This window comes from Hydra vulgaris, chromosome 09, assembly GCF_038396675.1.
Source record: "Hydra vulgaris chromosome 09, alternate assembly HydraT2T_AEP".
Classification (NCBI taxonomy): domain Eukaryota; kingdom Metazoa; phylum Cnidaria; class Hydrozoa; order Anthoathecata; family Hydridae; genus Hydra; species Hydra vulgaris.
The window spans coordinates 21583096-21602052 of record NC_088928.1 but is presented as its reverse complement, the minus strand read 5'-3'; the positions used below and the strand labels follow the sequence as shown (position 1 = coordinate 21602052).

Below are 18957 nucleotides of genomic sequence, written 5' to 3'. Positions count from 1 at the left end.
TGGCCACACTCTTCCTGCGAGTTAAACAGATTAACCCATTGTTAAACATTAAAATCACTATGGCTTCTAATGTTGAAGCTAATTCTCAATTGAACACTTCTACAGTTTGTGCTCCAGACAAGATTTCCATCATAGTCTTAAAAAAGTGCTTTCCAGAATTCTCTTCAATTTTTGCTAAACTTTTAAAAAGTACTAAGTGTTTCCATTTTTTCAAAACTCTAAAAAACACTTTGACCTCTCCAACTATCCTACAATTTGTCTTCACTCTGTTATTAGTTTCTTTATATAAAGTTTTTGAGATTAATAAATTATTTTTTTCTAACTGCAGAATTAAAGTTATTCTTTAATTCTGCAGGCCTACACTCTACTTTATTTTAAGTAACTTTAAGGGGATCTCAAAGTTCTATCTTTGCTCCTGTAATGTTTCTTGTCTACAATATCAATCTTCATGAAGATTTTACATCTAAAGTACCCCTATTAGCTAAGGACTCAACTTTGTCTTGATAACAAATCTTCACTTTTTGATTGCTTAGAACAAGTGCCAGTTTTTAATCTGACCTCTCTTCTGTAACAGCCTAAGGCTTGCAGTGGACTTAAATTTTTTAAGGCAACAAAATTTTTTTTTTTAAAAAAAAAACATCTTCGCTTCCAACAAGGTTGCAAGCAACCACTAATTAAAGTTGGAAGTTACTGGAAGAGAAAAGATGAAGGTTGTAGAGTAAGATAACAATTGACAAACGACTTAAAGGATTGCAAATTATATGAATCAGGAAAGCAAGATGAAGGAAGCGAATTCCAAAGAACTGATGTTCGAGAAAAAAAACTAGACGAATAAGCGTTTTTGGAGCACTAAGGAACAGTCACAGAAAAAGGATGAGACTTAATTGAATGACGAGTAACACGAGAATGAATTTTAGTAGATGGCACAAGAGAGGCTAGCTCTTTAGAGCAGTGCCAATTATAGTATTTGTAGAAAAGAGAAAGAGAAGCAACATTACAACGATGTGATAATGGTTGGAGGTTAGCTGCAAGAGCAAGTCCAACTATGTTTACAATGCATTTTTGCATCTTGTCTAAAAGAGAAAGGGCATCATTAGAAGAACCACCCCAGATATGGCAACAGTATTCCATACAAGACCGGATTTGAGATTTATAGAGATAGAGAATAGAATCCAAAGTAAGAAAGTGTCGATCTCGATAAAGAGATGCAACCTTATCAGATGCTAATTTTGAAACTGATTTGATATATGGTTTCAAGAAAGATCGAAAGTAAGAGTTAATCCTAGAAGATGAAAGGTAGATGACTCATCAAGTGCATTACCATTCATAAATATAGGAAGATCTAAATTGTTGCGATAACGATTGGCTAAAAAAAGATTGAGTTTTATCTGTATTGAAGTTCACCAGCCATCGTTAATGTAAATTAAAAAGAGTATAAGGCCAAGGATAGAACCTTGAGGAACCCCTGAAGTTACAGAATAAGAAGAAGAGTGCTGTCCATCGAGGACAACTTTTATGCTACGATTGGAAAGGAAGGATTTAATAATCTTAAAGATGTTGCCAGATACACCATATGGAGAAAGCATATGGAGAAGACCAGCATGCCAAACTTTATCATAGGCTTTTGAAATGTCAAGAGCGATGGCCTTAAACTCTCCACCTTTATCTAATGCACAATAAAACTTATCAGTTATTACTGTTAGCGAATCAGCTGTAGAACGAGAAGATCGAAATCCATATTGATGGTCAGAAAGTAAGTTATTAGATTCAAGATGAGAAATTAAGTGTTTGTTAATTAAAGATTCAAAAACCTTGCTTATGATATGAAGACTAATGGGACAGTAGTTGAACGAATCAGATCGCTCTCCAGAATTTTTGAAGATAGGGATAACAGATGATAAAGTGATTTCCAGCAGGCTGGAAAACAAGACTCTAATAAGCACTTGTCGAATAGTTTTGAGAGTATAGACGATAGCTCTGGAGAACACTTCTGCAAGACAATAACAGGTATGTTGTCCGGGCCACAAGCTGTAGAAGAGTCTAGGCAGGAAATCACTTTAGATACAGAAGCTGGACTCATTTATTTACTGCAAAAAAATATTGCAATATTGTTGGCATTCCTATATTAACAAATAACAACCCTCTTACTCTCAGACAAAGTCTAAAGGCACATTGTATATGTAGTTAGACCTGCTTTATCTGCCAAGCTTGAACCATTCTCAGGCCTTCCCAGGAGAGGCGTGCGGTCGGTCGCTTTGAGTGACCACGCATATATATATATTTTTTGAGAGTTTGGCCACGGTTTTTTAGCATATATTAATGACGCATTTTTAAAAAGGCGCTGAAAAAACCTAACTAAATTGTCGTATTATTTTATTATTTTTATTCATAATTTATTCTTATTATTAATATAAAAATATGAACATAAAAATGAAATATATATATATTTATACTTATTTAAAATTTTTTTTTCTTTTCTTATTACAATTTTTTTTTTATGTCTAGTAAACATAAAAAAAAAATTTATTTATTTATATTTATTTTTTATTTATTTATATTATAACTATTTATAATATATTTTTAGGTGTTGATTTTTTCAGCAACGATATTTGAGACAAGTCGAAAAAATAAACAGAAAATGTGACCGAAAATTTTTTAATCTATTTTGAAAAATATTCTCTGCTGAAGCGGGATGCGAACCCGGGTCTCCACGGCTCTATGTAATGTTTTAACCGAATGAGCTAAACGTTCGTGTGCTTATCTTAAACCTTGTAGATAATAATTCTTCTAGAACTTAGAAGTTATTTTTTGTAGAAAGACGTATGCGAAAAAATTTAGTAATGCGAAAAAATTTAAAAAGACGTATGCTAAAAAATTTAAGTATGCGAAAAAATTTAAAATTAGAAAAAAAAATATGTAAAATAAAAAAAAAAAAATTTTGTTATAAGAAAAAAAAATCCAAAAAAAATATATATATATATTATTTTTATGTTATTATTTCCTTATTAATGAAAAGAATAAATTATTAAAAAAATTACAAAATAATACAACGAATTTAATTTGATTTTTTCAGCGCCTTTTTAAAAATGCGTTATTTTTAATATATGCTAAAAAAGCGTGGCCGAGTTATCCAAAAAAAAAAAAATATCCGTGTTCACTCAAGGCGTGCGACCGCACGCCTCTCCTGGGAAGGCCTGATTCTCCAATTGTTGTAAGGTTGCATTTCTTTCTTTTTTCTACAAATACTATCATGATTATTGTTCAAATAAGCTATCATCACTATTACGATAAACCAAAACTCACTCTTAATTGGCTTCTTATTCAACAAGCTACATCCTTTTACTCTATCTGTACTGTCTCTTCAAGTTATAAAAACTTTTATTAATTCAGTTATTTGTCCTCGTACATCAAAAAAGCCTTTTAACTCTTCCCCATCTTCATGCTTTCATTTTTAATACATCCTGCAATTTTTCAAGTCTTCAGTTAACTATTTTCTAGTATTTTAACCTGTCCGTTATTTTAAAGTAGCTCATAACATAATAGTGGTTGCTTGCAATCTTGTTGAAAGTAAATTAGAGTTTAAAAATATATAAATATATGCCAGTATGTAATAAATAGTATATGTAAATGTAAAATTATAATACAAAAAGTATTTTAAATTTTTTTCTAGCCCCGGCTATCAACTTCTGCTCAATCTTGTAATTTTGCCAGGGCCAGGCTTACAAAGTCTCATTTTTAGCAGGGGCCGGGGCCGGGGCTCTGGTCACTTACTACCTGAAACTACAGTATTAACATAATTTATAACTTATAAACAATTCATTCCTGACAAGTGTTAAAATGACATGCAAAAACACAACTTGCAATACAAAATTTATTTAATTTCTAATACTATAATATAATTTATTAAAGATAAAAAAAAAAAGCTATTGACTCACTCTGCATGATGAAGATGATAAGGTGCAAAATCAAGCCGCTGATGTTGACAAACCTCTAAATTTATTTAATAGCATTTAAAACTTTAAAAAATATTAAAATTAAAAAAATACATCCTTAAAAAGAATGACTATAACAATGGTCAAAAACTATTTTTTCTTTGAGTTGTTAAACTCATGTTGCCCAGAAAACTATCCTCAGTCCTAAAACCCGTTTAATGTCTCCTTCCAATAATCTAATATGTAAAACATAATGGATACAAGTAAATTTTTATGATATTCAGAATACAAGAAAATCAAATTAAAGTAAATAAAAAATCAAAAAGATACAAAAAAAAAAAAAATCAAAAGATTATTCACAATAATTATAAGAATAATTTTTGAGATTATATTCTTGCAACTGATTTTTATATTATATTGTTAATGTGACAATCTAAGAGTTGCGATTTGTACCAATTATTAATGAAGGTCATCACTGAGAATCAAACATGGTACAAAATTTCATAGTAAAAAGTTTATTAAGTTCTAACTTTTTATCACATCTATTTTTATAGATTTCCAATATATATTATATTATGTTTTTAATGATATTTTTAATCAAAATTGGTAACTGAAAAAGATTTATGAAACTAGAGCATAGATATTCTTTTAAACATTAAATTATTGGAATTTCTCTAGTCCAACCAAAGAGAAAAAACTTTTTACTTAAAAATATCTGTAATTTCTCTGATTAGCTATAAGTGAACAGCTGTTATTAACCTGCTGCACAACACTCAGCACTTTTTAAACTCAAATTGACTGACGACACAACCACAAGCTTAGTACCACAATAGAGTGACACAACCACAAACTTAGCTCTACAATAGAGTGACACTAACTGACTAATATTATTAGCTTGATTTCAATAGGTGTGATGTCAAAATAGAGTGATATCAACCTAATAAAAATAAAATTAATTATAATATCAATAATAACTACAATAATAATATTGTGAGAAGAAAAAAGAATATTTAAACAAGGTAATTCAAAGATAATAGCCAAAAAAAAACAGTAAGCAGAAAGATAGAAATATCCTAAAATAAATCACAAATCACATATTCTAAAAATAAGCAATTAAAAATTACACTTAAAAGAAAAGAAAAAAAAAGTAAAAAAATCAAAGTCTAAGGCTTTCAAAACATGAAATAAAACAACAACAATAACAAAAGAATTTTATTAATACAAAAACAGAAAAGCTGACAATAGATACTAATTTTTAATACTAGTCAAACAGTAAACATATTTATAAAAAAAACTTTTAAAAAAACTTTAGCAGCATTGACGATCATTTTGATGAGTTAAATAAATGTTACTTAATAGCTTCAAATTCATTTATATTTAAATTTTCTGATTTTTTTTAAAAGCTTTTTCCAAAACGATTTTCAAAAATGTGAAGGTTGAAAAACTTGCAAAAGAAACAAAGAAAAGCAGAACAACTTTATGAGTTGTTGGCTTCCCTAGAATAGCTTTTCTAGTGCATTATGGTTTACTAAAACCCCTGAAGGCTACTAATACTTCTGAAACACCAAGCTTTTACCATTTCAAATTCTGGCAGTCTTTAAAATAATCTATCAAATATTCAAAGGTCTTTAAAATAATAAATTTAGTCTCTTCAAAAAACAATTTAAATTCTTCCAATATAAATTTATTTGATGAAGAAAATTCTTCATCAAATGATTTAAGTTTTGTCATACAACAGCAATTAATATTGGAGTTTTTAGCTAAATTTTTGGTTTGGGAAAATAGAATAGAGTAGTGCACCTACTCAGTTCATCAATATAAAACTATACAAGTAGATATATATTCAGGTAGAAACTGTATGTTTTCTGATTCAAAGATTTCCTGATATTCTTTTTATCATAATATAAACCAAACAAGATCACCACAACATACAACAGACTGTTAACAAGTATACTGAATAAAAATAAACAAGAGTAATGACTTTGCACCCTACCTCATTAGTTAAAACATTAATATGCATATCCTACCTCATTAGTTATAACAGTAACATGCATCCTACCTCATTAGTTATAACAGCAAATGCATCCTACCTTATTAGTTAAATAAGAAGGATCTTTAGAGTTCAAATAAGAATTAAAACTATTTTTTTGCAATCATAATTAAAAGCAGCAAGAATAAAAACAAATTTTGGTTGTGGTTTGTTTGTTTGATCTAAGCAATTTTTGTTTTTTAAGTATTATTTTTCAAGACAGGCTTTTATTCTTTAGATTACATTCCATACAAAACTTGTCAACAGCTCAAAGAAAGATAGTGGTTCCTATTTTGGAGACCGTTAAACTATAACATCAATGCAATTATTCATTTTTTGAAACATTTCAAACAATTATAGTAATGATGTAATACCTTACAAACAATTTATCATTTATCAAGCAAGTAACTTTATTTTTTTTATTTTGCAATATTTTTGATTTGTTATATTAAGAACCAGTACCTGATAATAAAATTCAACGAGAAAAAAAACTTACGAGCAAGTTTATCAAGATCAAACTCTGTACCAGGCTCCAAAGCAATATAGATATTAAAATAGTGCTGGGGCTCGTATGCAGAAGAGTCATTTGGCTTAAAAGTAAAATCTCTTCATCAGTTTTCTTGATAAAAGTCATTAGTAGAAATGTTTGAGCTGTAAAAGTCATCAGCGCAAACATTTGAACTATAAAAGTTTAATTTTTTTTTTTTTTACAAGTAGGAAATAGAAATAAGTATAGAAATATAATAAGCAAATAAAAATAAACAAAATAAATATTAAATTTCATTCAATTGATAAATTTGGTTACAACTTAAGTCAAAGAGATTTATGTTTCATTTAGCATGAGTAAATTATGATACAAAATAGAGGGTATCATCAATTTCCGACATTTTTTTGATTCCGGGATACGGGAAATTTAAAAATAATTTCCCAAATTACCGGGAATAAATCCTTTCTTAAACAAATATAAAAACACGAGACCAACTTTTATTAAGAAAATGACATTCATTTTTAAAATGTTATTTTATTAATTATTTTATTTTATTTCAAATTTGTATGTATATACAAAATTAGTATATGTATACATTAGGGTGGAGTGACTTTAAAATTTTTTGATTCCTCTTTGGATTTTAATTTCTTGATGAGTGCTAATATTGTTGAAAGTTTTTCAAAAGAAGCAGAATAATATTCTGATTTTGAAAATAATATTTGTTTTATTCAGTCTAGAGATGAGTCACTAAGTGATAATCTTTGTTTTGAGAAAAAATAAGACAACAATGAAAATACTCTCTCGCTTTCTATTGAGGTTGGTTGTATGCAAGTTAAGACATCAAGCAGCTTTTTTAAATTATTTGTAATACTTCCAGTATTCTCATACATTTGAAATTCTTTTTTGAGGTCTTTTTGTTAGAATCTTTAGTTAAAACACACTTTTAAGGTTTATATCATGCATTTATAGCTATCATCAATCTGTCTTTAATATTTATAAATGTTATGCAATTATTCGCTTCAGAGGATTCACTTTTAATTTCATAACGAATAATAGCAGCTTTTGTAGAAGGTAGCTCAGGAGTAGCAGTTGAATGTAAATCGCGCTTTTGGAGGTATTTAACACAAGATATTGATTTCTTCGCTCTTTAACGTAAAGAGATAGAGCAAGCAACATCTCCACTGAAATTGCATCATTGTGGATACGCATGGAATCAAATAAAAAATTTAAAATTGCATCAGCTGTTAGCACATTTGTATCACCTAATGCTTCTGCAGCTATTTCAATTGGTTGAAGAACGTAGGAAACATTTTTAAACTGAAACATAAATATCTCTAAATATCTCTAGGGAGTTCAACTCATTTAATGCTTTTTTCACTGCATCCATCACTTTTAAAAATCTTTCAATCATTGTCACAATGCTGTTCCATCTGGTCCGGCAATCTAGCAGTAAATTAAGTTCAATTCCGTGCTCTACTTTTACATAGTCTTGTAAAATGGAATTTCTTTTAGGCAAACATTTAAAAAACTTGACTATTTTTCTAACCATTTGTAAAGCTGCATTTATATCTACTCTTTCACATATTTGCAGATCGAAATCGTTTAGATTATCACTTTCAGATTCGAGTTACCACTGGAAAATCTAGATTCATTTTATAAAAAATCAATGCGACAAACATTAAAAAAATTTTTTTTTTTTTTAAATAACGTCCATTACAGCCAAGTGTATGCTGTGGTTGTAACATAATTGGTGTATAAACCCAGATAATCTACAAAATTTGATCATTACTGCAACAGTATCAGTGATTAATGCAACAAAATCTGAGATAATTGCAAACTCTGATAGTTTCTCTTTAACTAGGTCAACTGTTACTTCAGCTGTACAGCTTCCATGAATTTTAACCAGTCCTAGATTAACAAATAACTTATTGAAATGAATATTGATATTCAAATACCTTCGATTGCATAGACTTGGCCGCTTACCAAACATTAGACTAAACTTTCCACTTTTTCTTTATGTGATTTTATTTTAACAATAAATTTATTTTTTGCCATAGCACAATATTCATAAATAAGTTTCATCAATTTGTTTTAACCTTTTAAAAGAAGACAGGGCTCAAATTAAGCGATAGTGAATTGCAACATCTAGAAATGCTTCCGGGCTTTTTAAAGACCGTAAAGCTGTTCTGATCACTAAACTCAATAGCTGTTATTCAATTAAAAAAATATTTATGTTGATCTTGAATTATGATATAAAATCTTATTGTAAAACCATATTATTACTATTATTTTCAGTATTATTAAAGATTATGATTTAAACTTCAATATTTTAATTCATTTTATAAATCATCAGATAAAACTAGAAAAATAAAGCATGATAAAGTATAATACAATTATTAAAAAACAACAGCTAATCATAAAAGTCTAAAGGAATTGAGCGGTGATCAAATATTTTATATAAAAGAAATCATTAAATAAGATATAAAAAACTTTTATATCTTATTTAAATCTTATTTAATATTTTCTTATAAATTGAATGTTCGTAACTCTTTTGCAGATATTTATTCAAAATTAAATAACAGAGAAGTTTAAAAATATATAAAACCTATTTAAACTTTTTATAGTTATTTTAAAACAAAACAAAAAAACTCTAATAACTTATTCTAAAATATATCTTTTTTATTATTATTTTTATTAACAATTTCTAATTTAAAACATAAGTATTTAAATAAATAATTCCTTAAACTTTCCCCCTAAACAATCGTTGATATTAATGTTTGATAGAATGCGCAAACAGCTTTATCATAATTTTTTATTGGTTGATTTTAAATTACCGAAACTTTTAAAAGTTGTAAGACAAAAATTATTATTATTAATAACAATAATTTTAGTCTTACAACTTTTTTTTATTCATAATCCTTAAATTACCTGGTGTTTAAAAAAACAATAATTAAAAATATGTAAGTTTTGTCTGCTATTATTTTTGCACTAGTAAAATTGTTTTGTTTTTTCATTAATTTTTGCAACATGATAAATTGACCATTTCATTAAAACAGTGTTCATGGTTTTAATAAACTAAAAATTTAATGACCAGAAATATTTCCAGATATTGGAATTCACGATCACTTAATTCGAGCCTTGGATGATATTGTTTTTTACTTAAGGCTTGACGAATGAACTCACTTTTGCATATTCTGTGAATTAAAAATCTATCAATGACCGCAAGTCTGGCCACTACCTCTGCTAAAGACTGTTTCTTAGAAAAAAATGATGCAAGGGACTTACTCGATTTAGCAGGGATTGTCTCAGTTATTTGAACCAGCAATTTGATTATTATTTGAGTTTCTTTTCTTGATATTAATGTTATAAATATGTTGTAAATGTCTTATTAATCCACTGGTAGACGAGCCCTTACAACTTAATAATTTGTTCGGACATCTTAAACACTTGGCTTGTTTGCCTTCTTTTTCCTTTGAAAAATAATTCCACACTGAACCAGCCATGATTAAAATAACGTTTCAGCAATTCTAAATGAAAAAAACTATACTAGAAATTATATTAGAACAAAGAAATTACTTTTGAGTTTAAAAAAAATATTACGAATATTTTAAAACTTACTTAACTTGTCAATATGTGGAGAACTGAATGCTATTTAAAATTTCTTGAATAATAAATTTAATTACAAACTTTAAAGAGTAACTAGGGTTTTGTATTTGAAATTTATGTTTTTTTTTTAATCATATTTTTATTTTTAAATTAAATATTTTTATCTTTATTTTAAATCATGCTTAATTAAAATAATTATGATTTGATTTTTACATTTTTCTATATTATAGGCAAGCTCAACTTAATTTTATACAAAGTCCTGGATAAAATGTCCGATCTAAACTTGTTTGGATTGGACAGTGTCCAATCAAATTTTTGAAATATAATTTTTACAACTTTTTTGGAACTGAATTATGCAATCGAAATTTGTGTCATGTTATTCAATTTATTTAACGATAGTCAAGTGAAGTTTCTTTCCTTATTATTTAGAATATTTCATCGCAGATTTTTTTTTAATCAAATAGTTTCAATTCAATATTGTATATTTAATAATGCTTTTTTTTTATATACAATTTGACGACAGCTGTTACAATGTTTTAACTATTTAAATCCAATAGAAAAAAATTATTACATTACGAATAATTTTTTATGCGAAGGCTTTAAATAAAATCAAAACTTAACTATAATGATTGTTTAAAACAAACGCATTATGTGTAAATTAAATGTTATATTTATATTTTTTTTAGTAAGAATGCATTTTTATGATAATTTCAAACACTTGAAACTATTATTCCATATCTTTCTTAAAATTTTTCAAAAGATTCTTTTTTTTAAGTTACTTTAAATTATGAATAAGTTAAATTAAATCTTCTCGTGATTTAATTGCTTCATTGTTTTATTTTTTATTTTCTATTTTTACAAAGAATTGTTTAAAAGTTTTTTTTTTTATTTGATTTATTAATCAAAGCATGAAATGATTAAAAATTACCAATTTAAAAAGACTACATTATTTTAATAAACAAATTTTTTTTGCAACTTTTTGAAAATAATTCTTAAACAACTAAAAGACATTGTGTTTTTTTTTTAATAACTTAATTTCACTTTTCAATAATTTAAATAAATTTTGTTCATTTATTAAACAATCAATAAAAGTAATTTGTAAAAGGCGTTTTGTGTAACTTTAATAAAGCATTTCAAAAGATAAGCCTTAAAGTAATTATTTTCAAATGCAATTAAAAACATAACAAAAAGGAATTTTCACTTCGAGTATTTTGAGTTTTAATTTAAAACTAATTTATTTACTTTTTTATAATGAATTGTTTTGTTTATTCTTTATTAATTTTAATGATAAAGTATTTATTTTCAAGAACTCAATTCCCCTCAGTCAAAATGTCCGATTACTTTTTAAATTGATCAGACCATCTGACGTTTTAGCCGGACAATGTCAATGTCCGACCATTAAATTGCGCCCTGTATAGATGAATTCTAAAGTCAGACTATAGGCATTAATTAGCTTTGTGGACATTTATATATTTTTATTTTAAATAAATAATTATCCTAATGTAATAAAATATATACATAAGTAATTCTTTAATTTTAATTTTTTCCCGGGAAATTATGGTAATATTCCCTGGTAACAGGAAATACGAAATATAAAAAGATCCTAGGAATTCCTAGGAAGAACTCTCAAAATCTTATAAAATATAAAAAAGGGTGTAAATCAATTCAAATATTTAGAGCCAGCAAAATTTTAAAAGGCTACACAAATTTAAAAAAATAAAGAAATTTTGGCCATTTCGAATATTATTTTTCAGCTAATACTACCCAAAAATTATAAAAACTTTTGTTTGACATTTTTGCTAAATAAATAGTACATATCTGTTTAGTAAAATTATAGTCGCTATTTATTAACAGGAAGCTCACCACCATAGACCTCAACAGTAATTACAAAGAACAATATAAAATGATGCACACTTAACAAATTGGATTCTTTATTTTTTTTTAAATCAGTGATATTTGAATATTATGATTTGATACAGAATATTATAATTTATTATATATTCAATATATATTTAATAGATTAAGAATTTTATTATTTAATAATAACATACTTATTTATTTAATGATCTTTCTTTCTTTTTAGCTTTTTAGCCAAATATGCTACGAAAAATGATGCACTTCATATTGAAATTTAATGGTAAAAAAATTCAATATAGATACAATGTGTCGCGATTGATTGAAGGTTGGTAGTAAAAAGTTAATATAGAACTACCAATGGTATGTTTTACCATCTAATTCTAAGATTTTATTTGCCGAATTAATTGGCAGATCACATATCAGAGTATGGCAGATCACATTTTTTATTAAAAAGGTGTTTATTACCTAAAAAAAAAAATATTTGTGCAAAATACTCAAGTGTCTAAATGCTTGTTTCATTCTAGGGTTAACTTTTAATTTAGAGTGCTTTGATTGCATGTGATCTGCCAAATTATTTGGCAGATTATTTATAATAATTTAACTGATTTAATAATCCACAATGCCGTTTGTACCATATAAATGATCTGCTCAGCCAACCTGCTCTGCTCTGCTGATTGTATCTACTCTTAAAAAAGAATTGGCTTGAAAACATTTGTGTTTGAGAAAGCTCTTTAAGCTTTAATAAAAACAATTTTTACTCACCTTTAAAAGTATAAGAGTAACACCAACAACCAGACATTTGCTTCTTTCAATGCTTTGGTGACGATAAAATGAATCCATTGATATAATTTCTGCATCACCTAAAATTATGCTGTATGTCATATTTTAAGTTTAACAGAAACAACTATTGTATTAAATGAAGGCCTTTTACCTGGAATGTAAGAGAAATACACTTCTCTAGCTCGCATATCATGACAACTATGAAACTCATTCTGACAATCTATATTTTCATTTCTTTCCAAACAAGAAACTTTGCCTTTCAAGGTACCAATAAGTAATCTTTCCTGAGTTGTAGCAGGATAACGTAGTTTAGCACTGCAATAAATATTTGATTGTGATCCATTGTTATTAATATAGAATATTTCCTTGTACTCATTCTTATGACCTTCTACCGTTTTCTGTACGGTCTCACGCTGTTCGTCGTCTTCACAAAAATTTAACATAACTAAATTGAGGAAAATTAAATTGTTGACCAAATATTGTTTAGTGTTAATTTGTTAATATTGTTAGACTAAATTATTTTTAAACTAAATTCGGTAACCCTACAGTTAAGCGGCCTAAAATAATTTGATTTTTTCGTTTGCTCCGCTCTCGTCAGTGGAGACTTTTTACCATTAGAATTATTTATTTGGATAATTTAAAAAAGAAATTGCTGCCCCATGCCAAACCCTCAGTTAATGTAGGAGCACATTCCTTTGTAGCATCAGGCTATAAGATAGTCTATGTGTGTACTGAAGTCAATAAATATTCCTCATATTTATAAAGTCTTCACTAATGAGAGCGCAACAAGCGAAAAAATTATTTTAACTGTTGCTTGACCCCAAATTGTACTGTTTAGTGGTATTTCGCTAATATTGTTAGAATAAAAAGTGTTTAGTGGTTTGTAATATCCTGCAGTTATGCGGCGTATAATCATTTAATAAACTCTAAGGTAGAGAAGTAAAATTGAAAACGATTTAAATAAAAGTAATTAACTAGTAAACATTATTTCTAAAAGTATTAAAATTTACAAATTTAAAATTAAAAAATAAAAATACTATTCTAAAGAAATATTAAATATTAAACAAATTAAAAGATGGAGGTTGAATTTGGTTTTAAGCGTGCACATAACTTTATTTGAAACTAAATGGTAATTTAATAAAAAAAAAAAAAAAATGAAAACCAGAGTGAACTGAACAGGCACGCCAGAGAGGGGTAGCATCAGGACAAAAGGGGCAAATTGACCCAGGCATCAAGTTTGAAGAGGCACAGGATGATCCGTTGGTTTTTTTTTTTTGTTGTTTTTTTTACAATAAATAGAAAATATTTTAGTGACTAAAGTTTAGCATTCGGAATTAAAACGAACATGAAAAAAAGTAATTTAAGTTTTAAATTCTGTTATTATAATTAATTATAAACTATTTTTTACGAAAAAAATAGGATTTAGTTGTAGTTGAATTTAACGGAACCGGGCATTCCGTAAGCCCATGAAAAATTAGCCATGATAGCTCGTGCTCTATTGCATGGAAGATGATGCGCTGAGGTAATAACAATGGTAGCTGATCAGTCGACACTGACTCATCGAAGCAGTCTACATTGAAAGTACTGACAATTTCGTTAGGTTGTGCGTTCCATGGGTGAGCAACGTATTTGTTGAAGAAGTTGAAGCAAATCAGACTTTTGTTGTCAATTTTACGTTAAAAGCGAAACTTTTTTAAGTAGTATTTGAATGTTGAAGTAAAAGAGAAAATCATAGCGTCGCCTTTTTGAGACAAATAAACCGCTTTGCCTCTACCAGGACCCAGCCAGTTATCAAATATTTGAGTTTTTGCATCTTTACTGCTCTCAAATTGTGTAATTTACTGCACTCAATATGTGTGATTCGAAGGACTGTGGATCCGTGTGATACCCCTAAAGCTGAGCTAAATGAATTTCAAAGTGGCTCATCGGAGTCAGAAGGAGAAACTTTATGTAACAGTAGAGAATGCGATGATCAACCTGACTTGGTAATAATTACCGGTGGAGCTGGTAAGGCATTCGTCTTATCAGCTCCAATGTGTGGCAGTTCTTCATGGAATTGCTGATGTCACTTTATTCTTGCCTTCTAGGAGTTTAGCTTTTCGACGAAACTCGTTATAAACTTTTTTCAATATCAATTTTAATTATTTATATAATAATTTTAACTATATAATAATAGTTATTATATACAATTACGTTTGCAGGTGAAACAACACACTTGAATGGGAAAGAATGTAGAAACTTTCTTGCTGGTATGGAGATTATTGGTCGCCATAACCCCGTCATTGAATCCCACTCTGAAAATGCAAGACGCCATCAACAAGATCGTTGTCTCAAAATGAGTTTATCATAGAACATGGTGGTGTCATCCGAAGTGCAGCTGTTGAAATCCGGGATAGCATCTATTTTACAATCATAGTCAATGGTACCCCCAATATATCTTACACTGAATAGATAACCTTTGTTATTCGTTTCCTCATCTATGAAAGAGAAACTTATTGTTGACAAATCAAAAAATGATTCGTGGTTGTTAAAGCTTTTGAGATAAAGAAAGGAGTCAATATTTCCAAGCTTTTCACTAATGTAATTTCAAGGTTAGGTATGGATATTTGAAACTGCCGCGGTCAGGTACACGATAATGTGTCATGTACTTACAATGCAGCCCAAGTCTGATTAAGACAAAATTATTTGGAAGCTCTGCACGTTTTCTGTACCGCTCACAGTCTTATTTTAGTTGGTGTGCACACAGTTGAATCGGCCATTGAGATCAAAGTATTCTTTGAAAATGTTGAACCTTGGTACATATTTTTTGTGCAAGTTTTACCCAATAGAAGATCCTCTCTTGAGCGACAGATATTTCACTGCATAGACTATCAATGACAAAATGGAGCTTTCGTACCGACTTGACCAAACCGAGCGAAATGTTGACAGCCCTTAAACATGCCATGGATAACCTAGATCTGACCAGTTAGCAGCTAAGACAAGCAAGAAACTAAAAAAAAATGATTATTATCTTTTGAATTTGTACTGCTAATTACGATTTGGTACAAAACCTTTACTTTTGTTAACGACGTTAGTCGTCTTATACAATCTGAAGACATCACAATTGATGACGAACTACGTTTGATTGGACAGCTGCTGGAAAATCTTAATCGGATTTGGGGCTTTTGGTTGCAAATTTCTTAAGAGATTGTAGCTGTAGTTGGACCAGTAGGATTCAAAATTAAACTCGTCACTAAAAGAAAGCGTTAACTAAAGCGCTATCACGATGAGGCATCAAGCACAGCCCGTTTCCGCGACAACCAAACGAAAGAATTTAAATTGAACGTTTTAATGTTGGTTGATATGGTCTAATCCAGGAGATTAGTTCAAAGATTTTATGCAAGCAGGATGGTTGGCAATATGTTTTAATTCGTCTGGTTAGATAATGATGATCTTTCCATTTAAAAAAAAGCTTGAGAACTTGCACAATTTTATCTGAGAGATGTGAACAAAATGAATCAATTGTAGTGGTTTGCCGTTTTAACAATACTTGCAAAACAATTTTTAAGCAAGGAAATCCAATGCAGCTACTCAATAAACTTTATAACTTTTTTACTAACCTAATAGTAAAAATGTTACGGCAAAACTTAAAAGTTTCTACCATTTTAATTTTTTTTTTTGAATTTTCACAACGCGCAAAGGCTCGGAAGTGAACAGACGCGTTTAAGGAGGTTTTTTATTACATAAAAAGTTTTTTTAAATGGCGCCGAGAAAAATTAAAAAATGTTGAGTTATTTTTGTTTTTGAATAGTTATAAGAATCTCTTTGAAAATTACGTTATTAATGTGGAAAAAATTTGCTCTCATTCTAAAGATATAATTATTAAAGAGTTTTCAAAACTCCAACAGGATCCTGTTGGAGTTTTGAAACATTAAATTCTCTAAGATTAAATATGTCTTCCTTGGAAGACAAATTTAATCTCTGAGGTCTTTTGTTTACAGAGATCCTAAAGATCTTTGAACTACAACATTTTTCTTCCTTAAACATTAATTTTTATGCTAATGAACCGTTAACAAAAGTCTTCGCAAAAGATACAAGGTTTCTACACGTTTAGGTGATATTTAATATCTCTTGTTGAAAAACGGCTTCACAAAGATTTAACTAAACTATTCAATAATTCAAAAATAATTAATGAACAAATAACTACGCATATTTCAGACGTAAATATTCTCTCGAATTTAATGACTGCATAAAGAGACTGCAATCAGATAACATAAAAATTCGGGAAGATCTTTGCTTACTGTAAGGCAAATATAACGAACTTCGATAATTAAATAGTGAAATTACAAAAAACAACAAAAGCTGTCTTAATAACTTTTCTAAGCATTTATCTAATTTTCTTGAATTAAATGAGCTCTTTTTTTGATATAATTAATGGTACTGGTCCTATCTATACCTATAAACATAAAACACTGAATAATTCATCTTTTATCAATCACATTGCAGTTTTAAAGGAGTCATCGATATGTTTTATTAACTATCAAGTTATTCCTCCTTTTACATTTAAACAAAAGTGACCATTTACCCATCGCTACAAATATTAATCTTAAAAGAAAATTTAACACCAATTATAAATAATATACTTAAAAAATACAATACAACCCCTCATTATGCTTGTAATGATAACGATTTTATCAAAATATATAATCAGAATCTCTCTGATTTTTTTAAGGAATGCACTTTTATTGGAAGAGCAATAGAAAAAGAAACTCAAACAACATGTGAAAAAAATAAAATGCTGTTCTTCTAGCAATGGAAGAATGTTTTCAACAAAAGGAGTTCTGCATTTGCTCTAAATCATGATGGACGCCAGAAATCAAATTGAGCAAAGGTATTTTTTCCTTCCACTTAAAGGAATGGAAAAAATCAAACTACAACAGATTTCAGGAATGCATTTTTTTTAATAAATACAAACTTGCACATAAAAATCTCCGTAAAACTGTAAAAGCAGCTCATAACTTAAAAATCAATAAAGTTACGTAAAACATTAATTATTTTTAGAAAACTAATCCTCGAAAATTTTGGAACAATATCCGAAGAATTAAATCAACTACCACACTCGTATTTTCACTATTAGTAAAAATAAGATAGAAAAAAAATTGTTGAAGAATTTTGACAAAACTTTAATACGACTCTTAATATTTCCACAATTACTAACTCAAGTTCGTACACCGTTATATTACACAACTAGTTTAAATGAACCTAATCAAATAGTTTTATCAAATTCCGACATTAAAATTTGTATTTGTATACTTAAGTCTAATAGATCACATGATTCCTGTAGAATTACTAAAAAGGATCTTAAATACTCTTTCAAAAACGACCTCCTAATTGCTTTTGAAATTTTATAATACAATTTTTAAAAATGGAGCGGTCCCAGAGTACTTATCATCTTCCATTATTAATCCAATTGTCAAATCTTATAAAAAATTTCTTGATAACCCAGATAACTATCGCGGAATTAGTATCATACCTATTTTGACAAAGCTCTTCGAATATATTATTATGCAAGTATGCCCGAAATTATTAGATAGACACTCTCATCAATTTGATTTCAATCGAAATAGTTCAACATTTCATGCAGAATTCATTTTGAGTGAAACAATAAAACACTGCAATAATAATAACTCATCAATTTTATATATATAGTATAGATGCAAGTAAGGCATTCGCTAGCTGTAACTGGGGCTTGTTGTTTGAAAAGCTTTATTACAACAAAAATTTACCGCTATCAGCAGTATACGCACTACAATCATTATACCACTCAGGTACTACTGGTGTATCATATCTTGGACATAAATCAAATCATTTCTGACTCAACGCGTGCAATAAGGCTCCATTTTACCACCACATTGTACAATATTTCTACTGAAAATATATTAAGTCAAATTATTTCAGATTGTAATTGGAACAACAGTAAGTAGCATATACACAGGCGTTATTGCTTATTCATACAATATAATTGTTGAAGACAAAAAAACTCCAACTATTTAAAATAAAGGGAATTGAAAGTTATTAAAAAGAAAAGGTGTCGGCGTAAAAAGGTGATGATGTAAAAAGATGCTTAATGCGCATGAATTGTTAAAAATAAAATGTTATTTATTTGAAGAGAAAAATATATGTGATGGCTTTTTTTTGTGTCTTTTGTATGCAAATTCGTTGGTAGTTAGTCATCTCACTACCGTCAAATTTATTATGATCAAAAGTAGTTGAATATTTTTATCATT

The 18957-nt window shown here is 28.3% G+C and overlaps 1 protein-coding gene across 1 annotated transcript in view; it reads right to left on the bottom strand.

Moving 5' to 3' along the window:
- LOC100212844 (KICSTOR complex protein kaptin) overlaps positions 1-13278 on the bottom strand; it is a 28774-nt gene extending 15496 nt beyond the window's left edge. Inside the window, exons 1-4 of the mRNA XM_065805052.1 lie at positions 12843-13278; positions 12674-12771; positions 6458-6551; positions 3936-3990 (exon numbers count right to left, since the gene is read on the bottom strand). Coding sequence (XP_065661124.1) covers positions 3936-3990; positions 6458-6551; positions 12674-12771; positions 12843-13134 — 539 coding nt within the window. The 5' untranslated portion in view covers positions 13135-13278. The remainder of the gene's footprint in view (positions 1-3935; positions 3991-6457; positions 6552-12673; positions 12772-12842) is intronic.
- Between the last annotated feature and the right edge of the window lie 5679 nt (positions 13279-18957).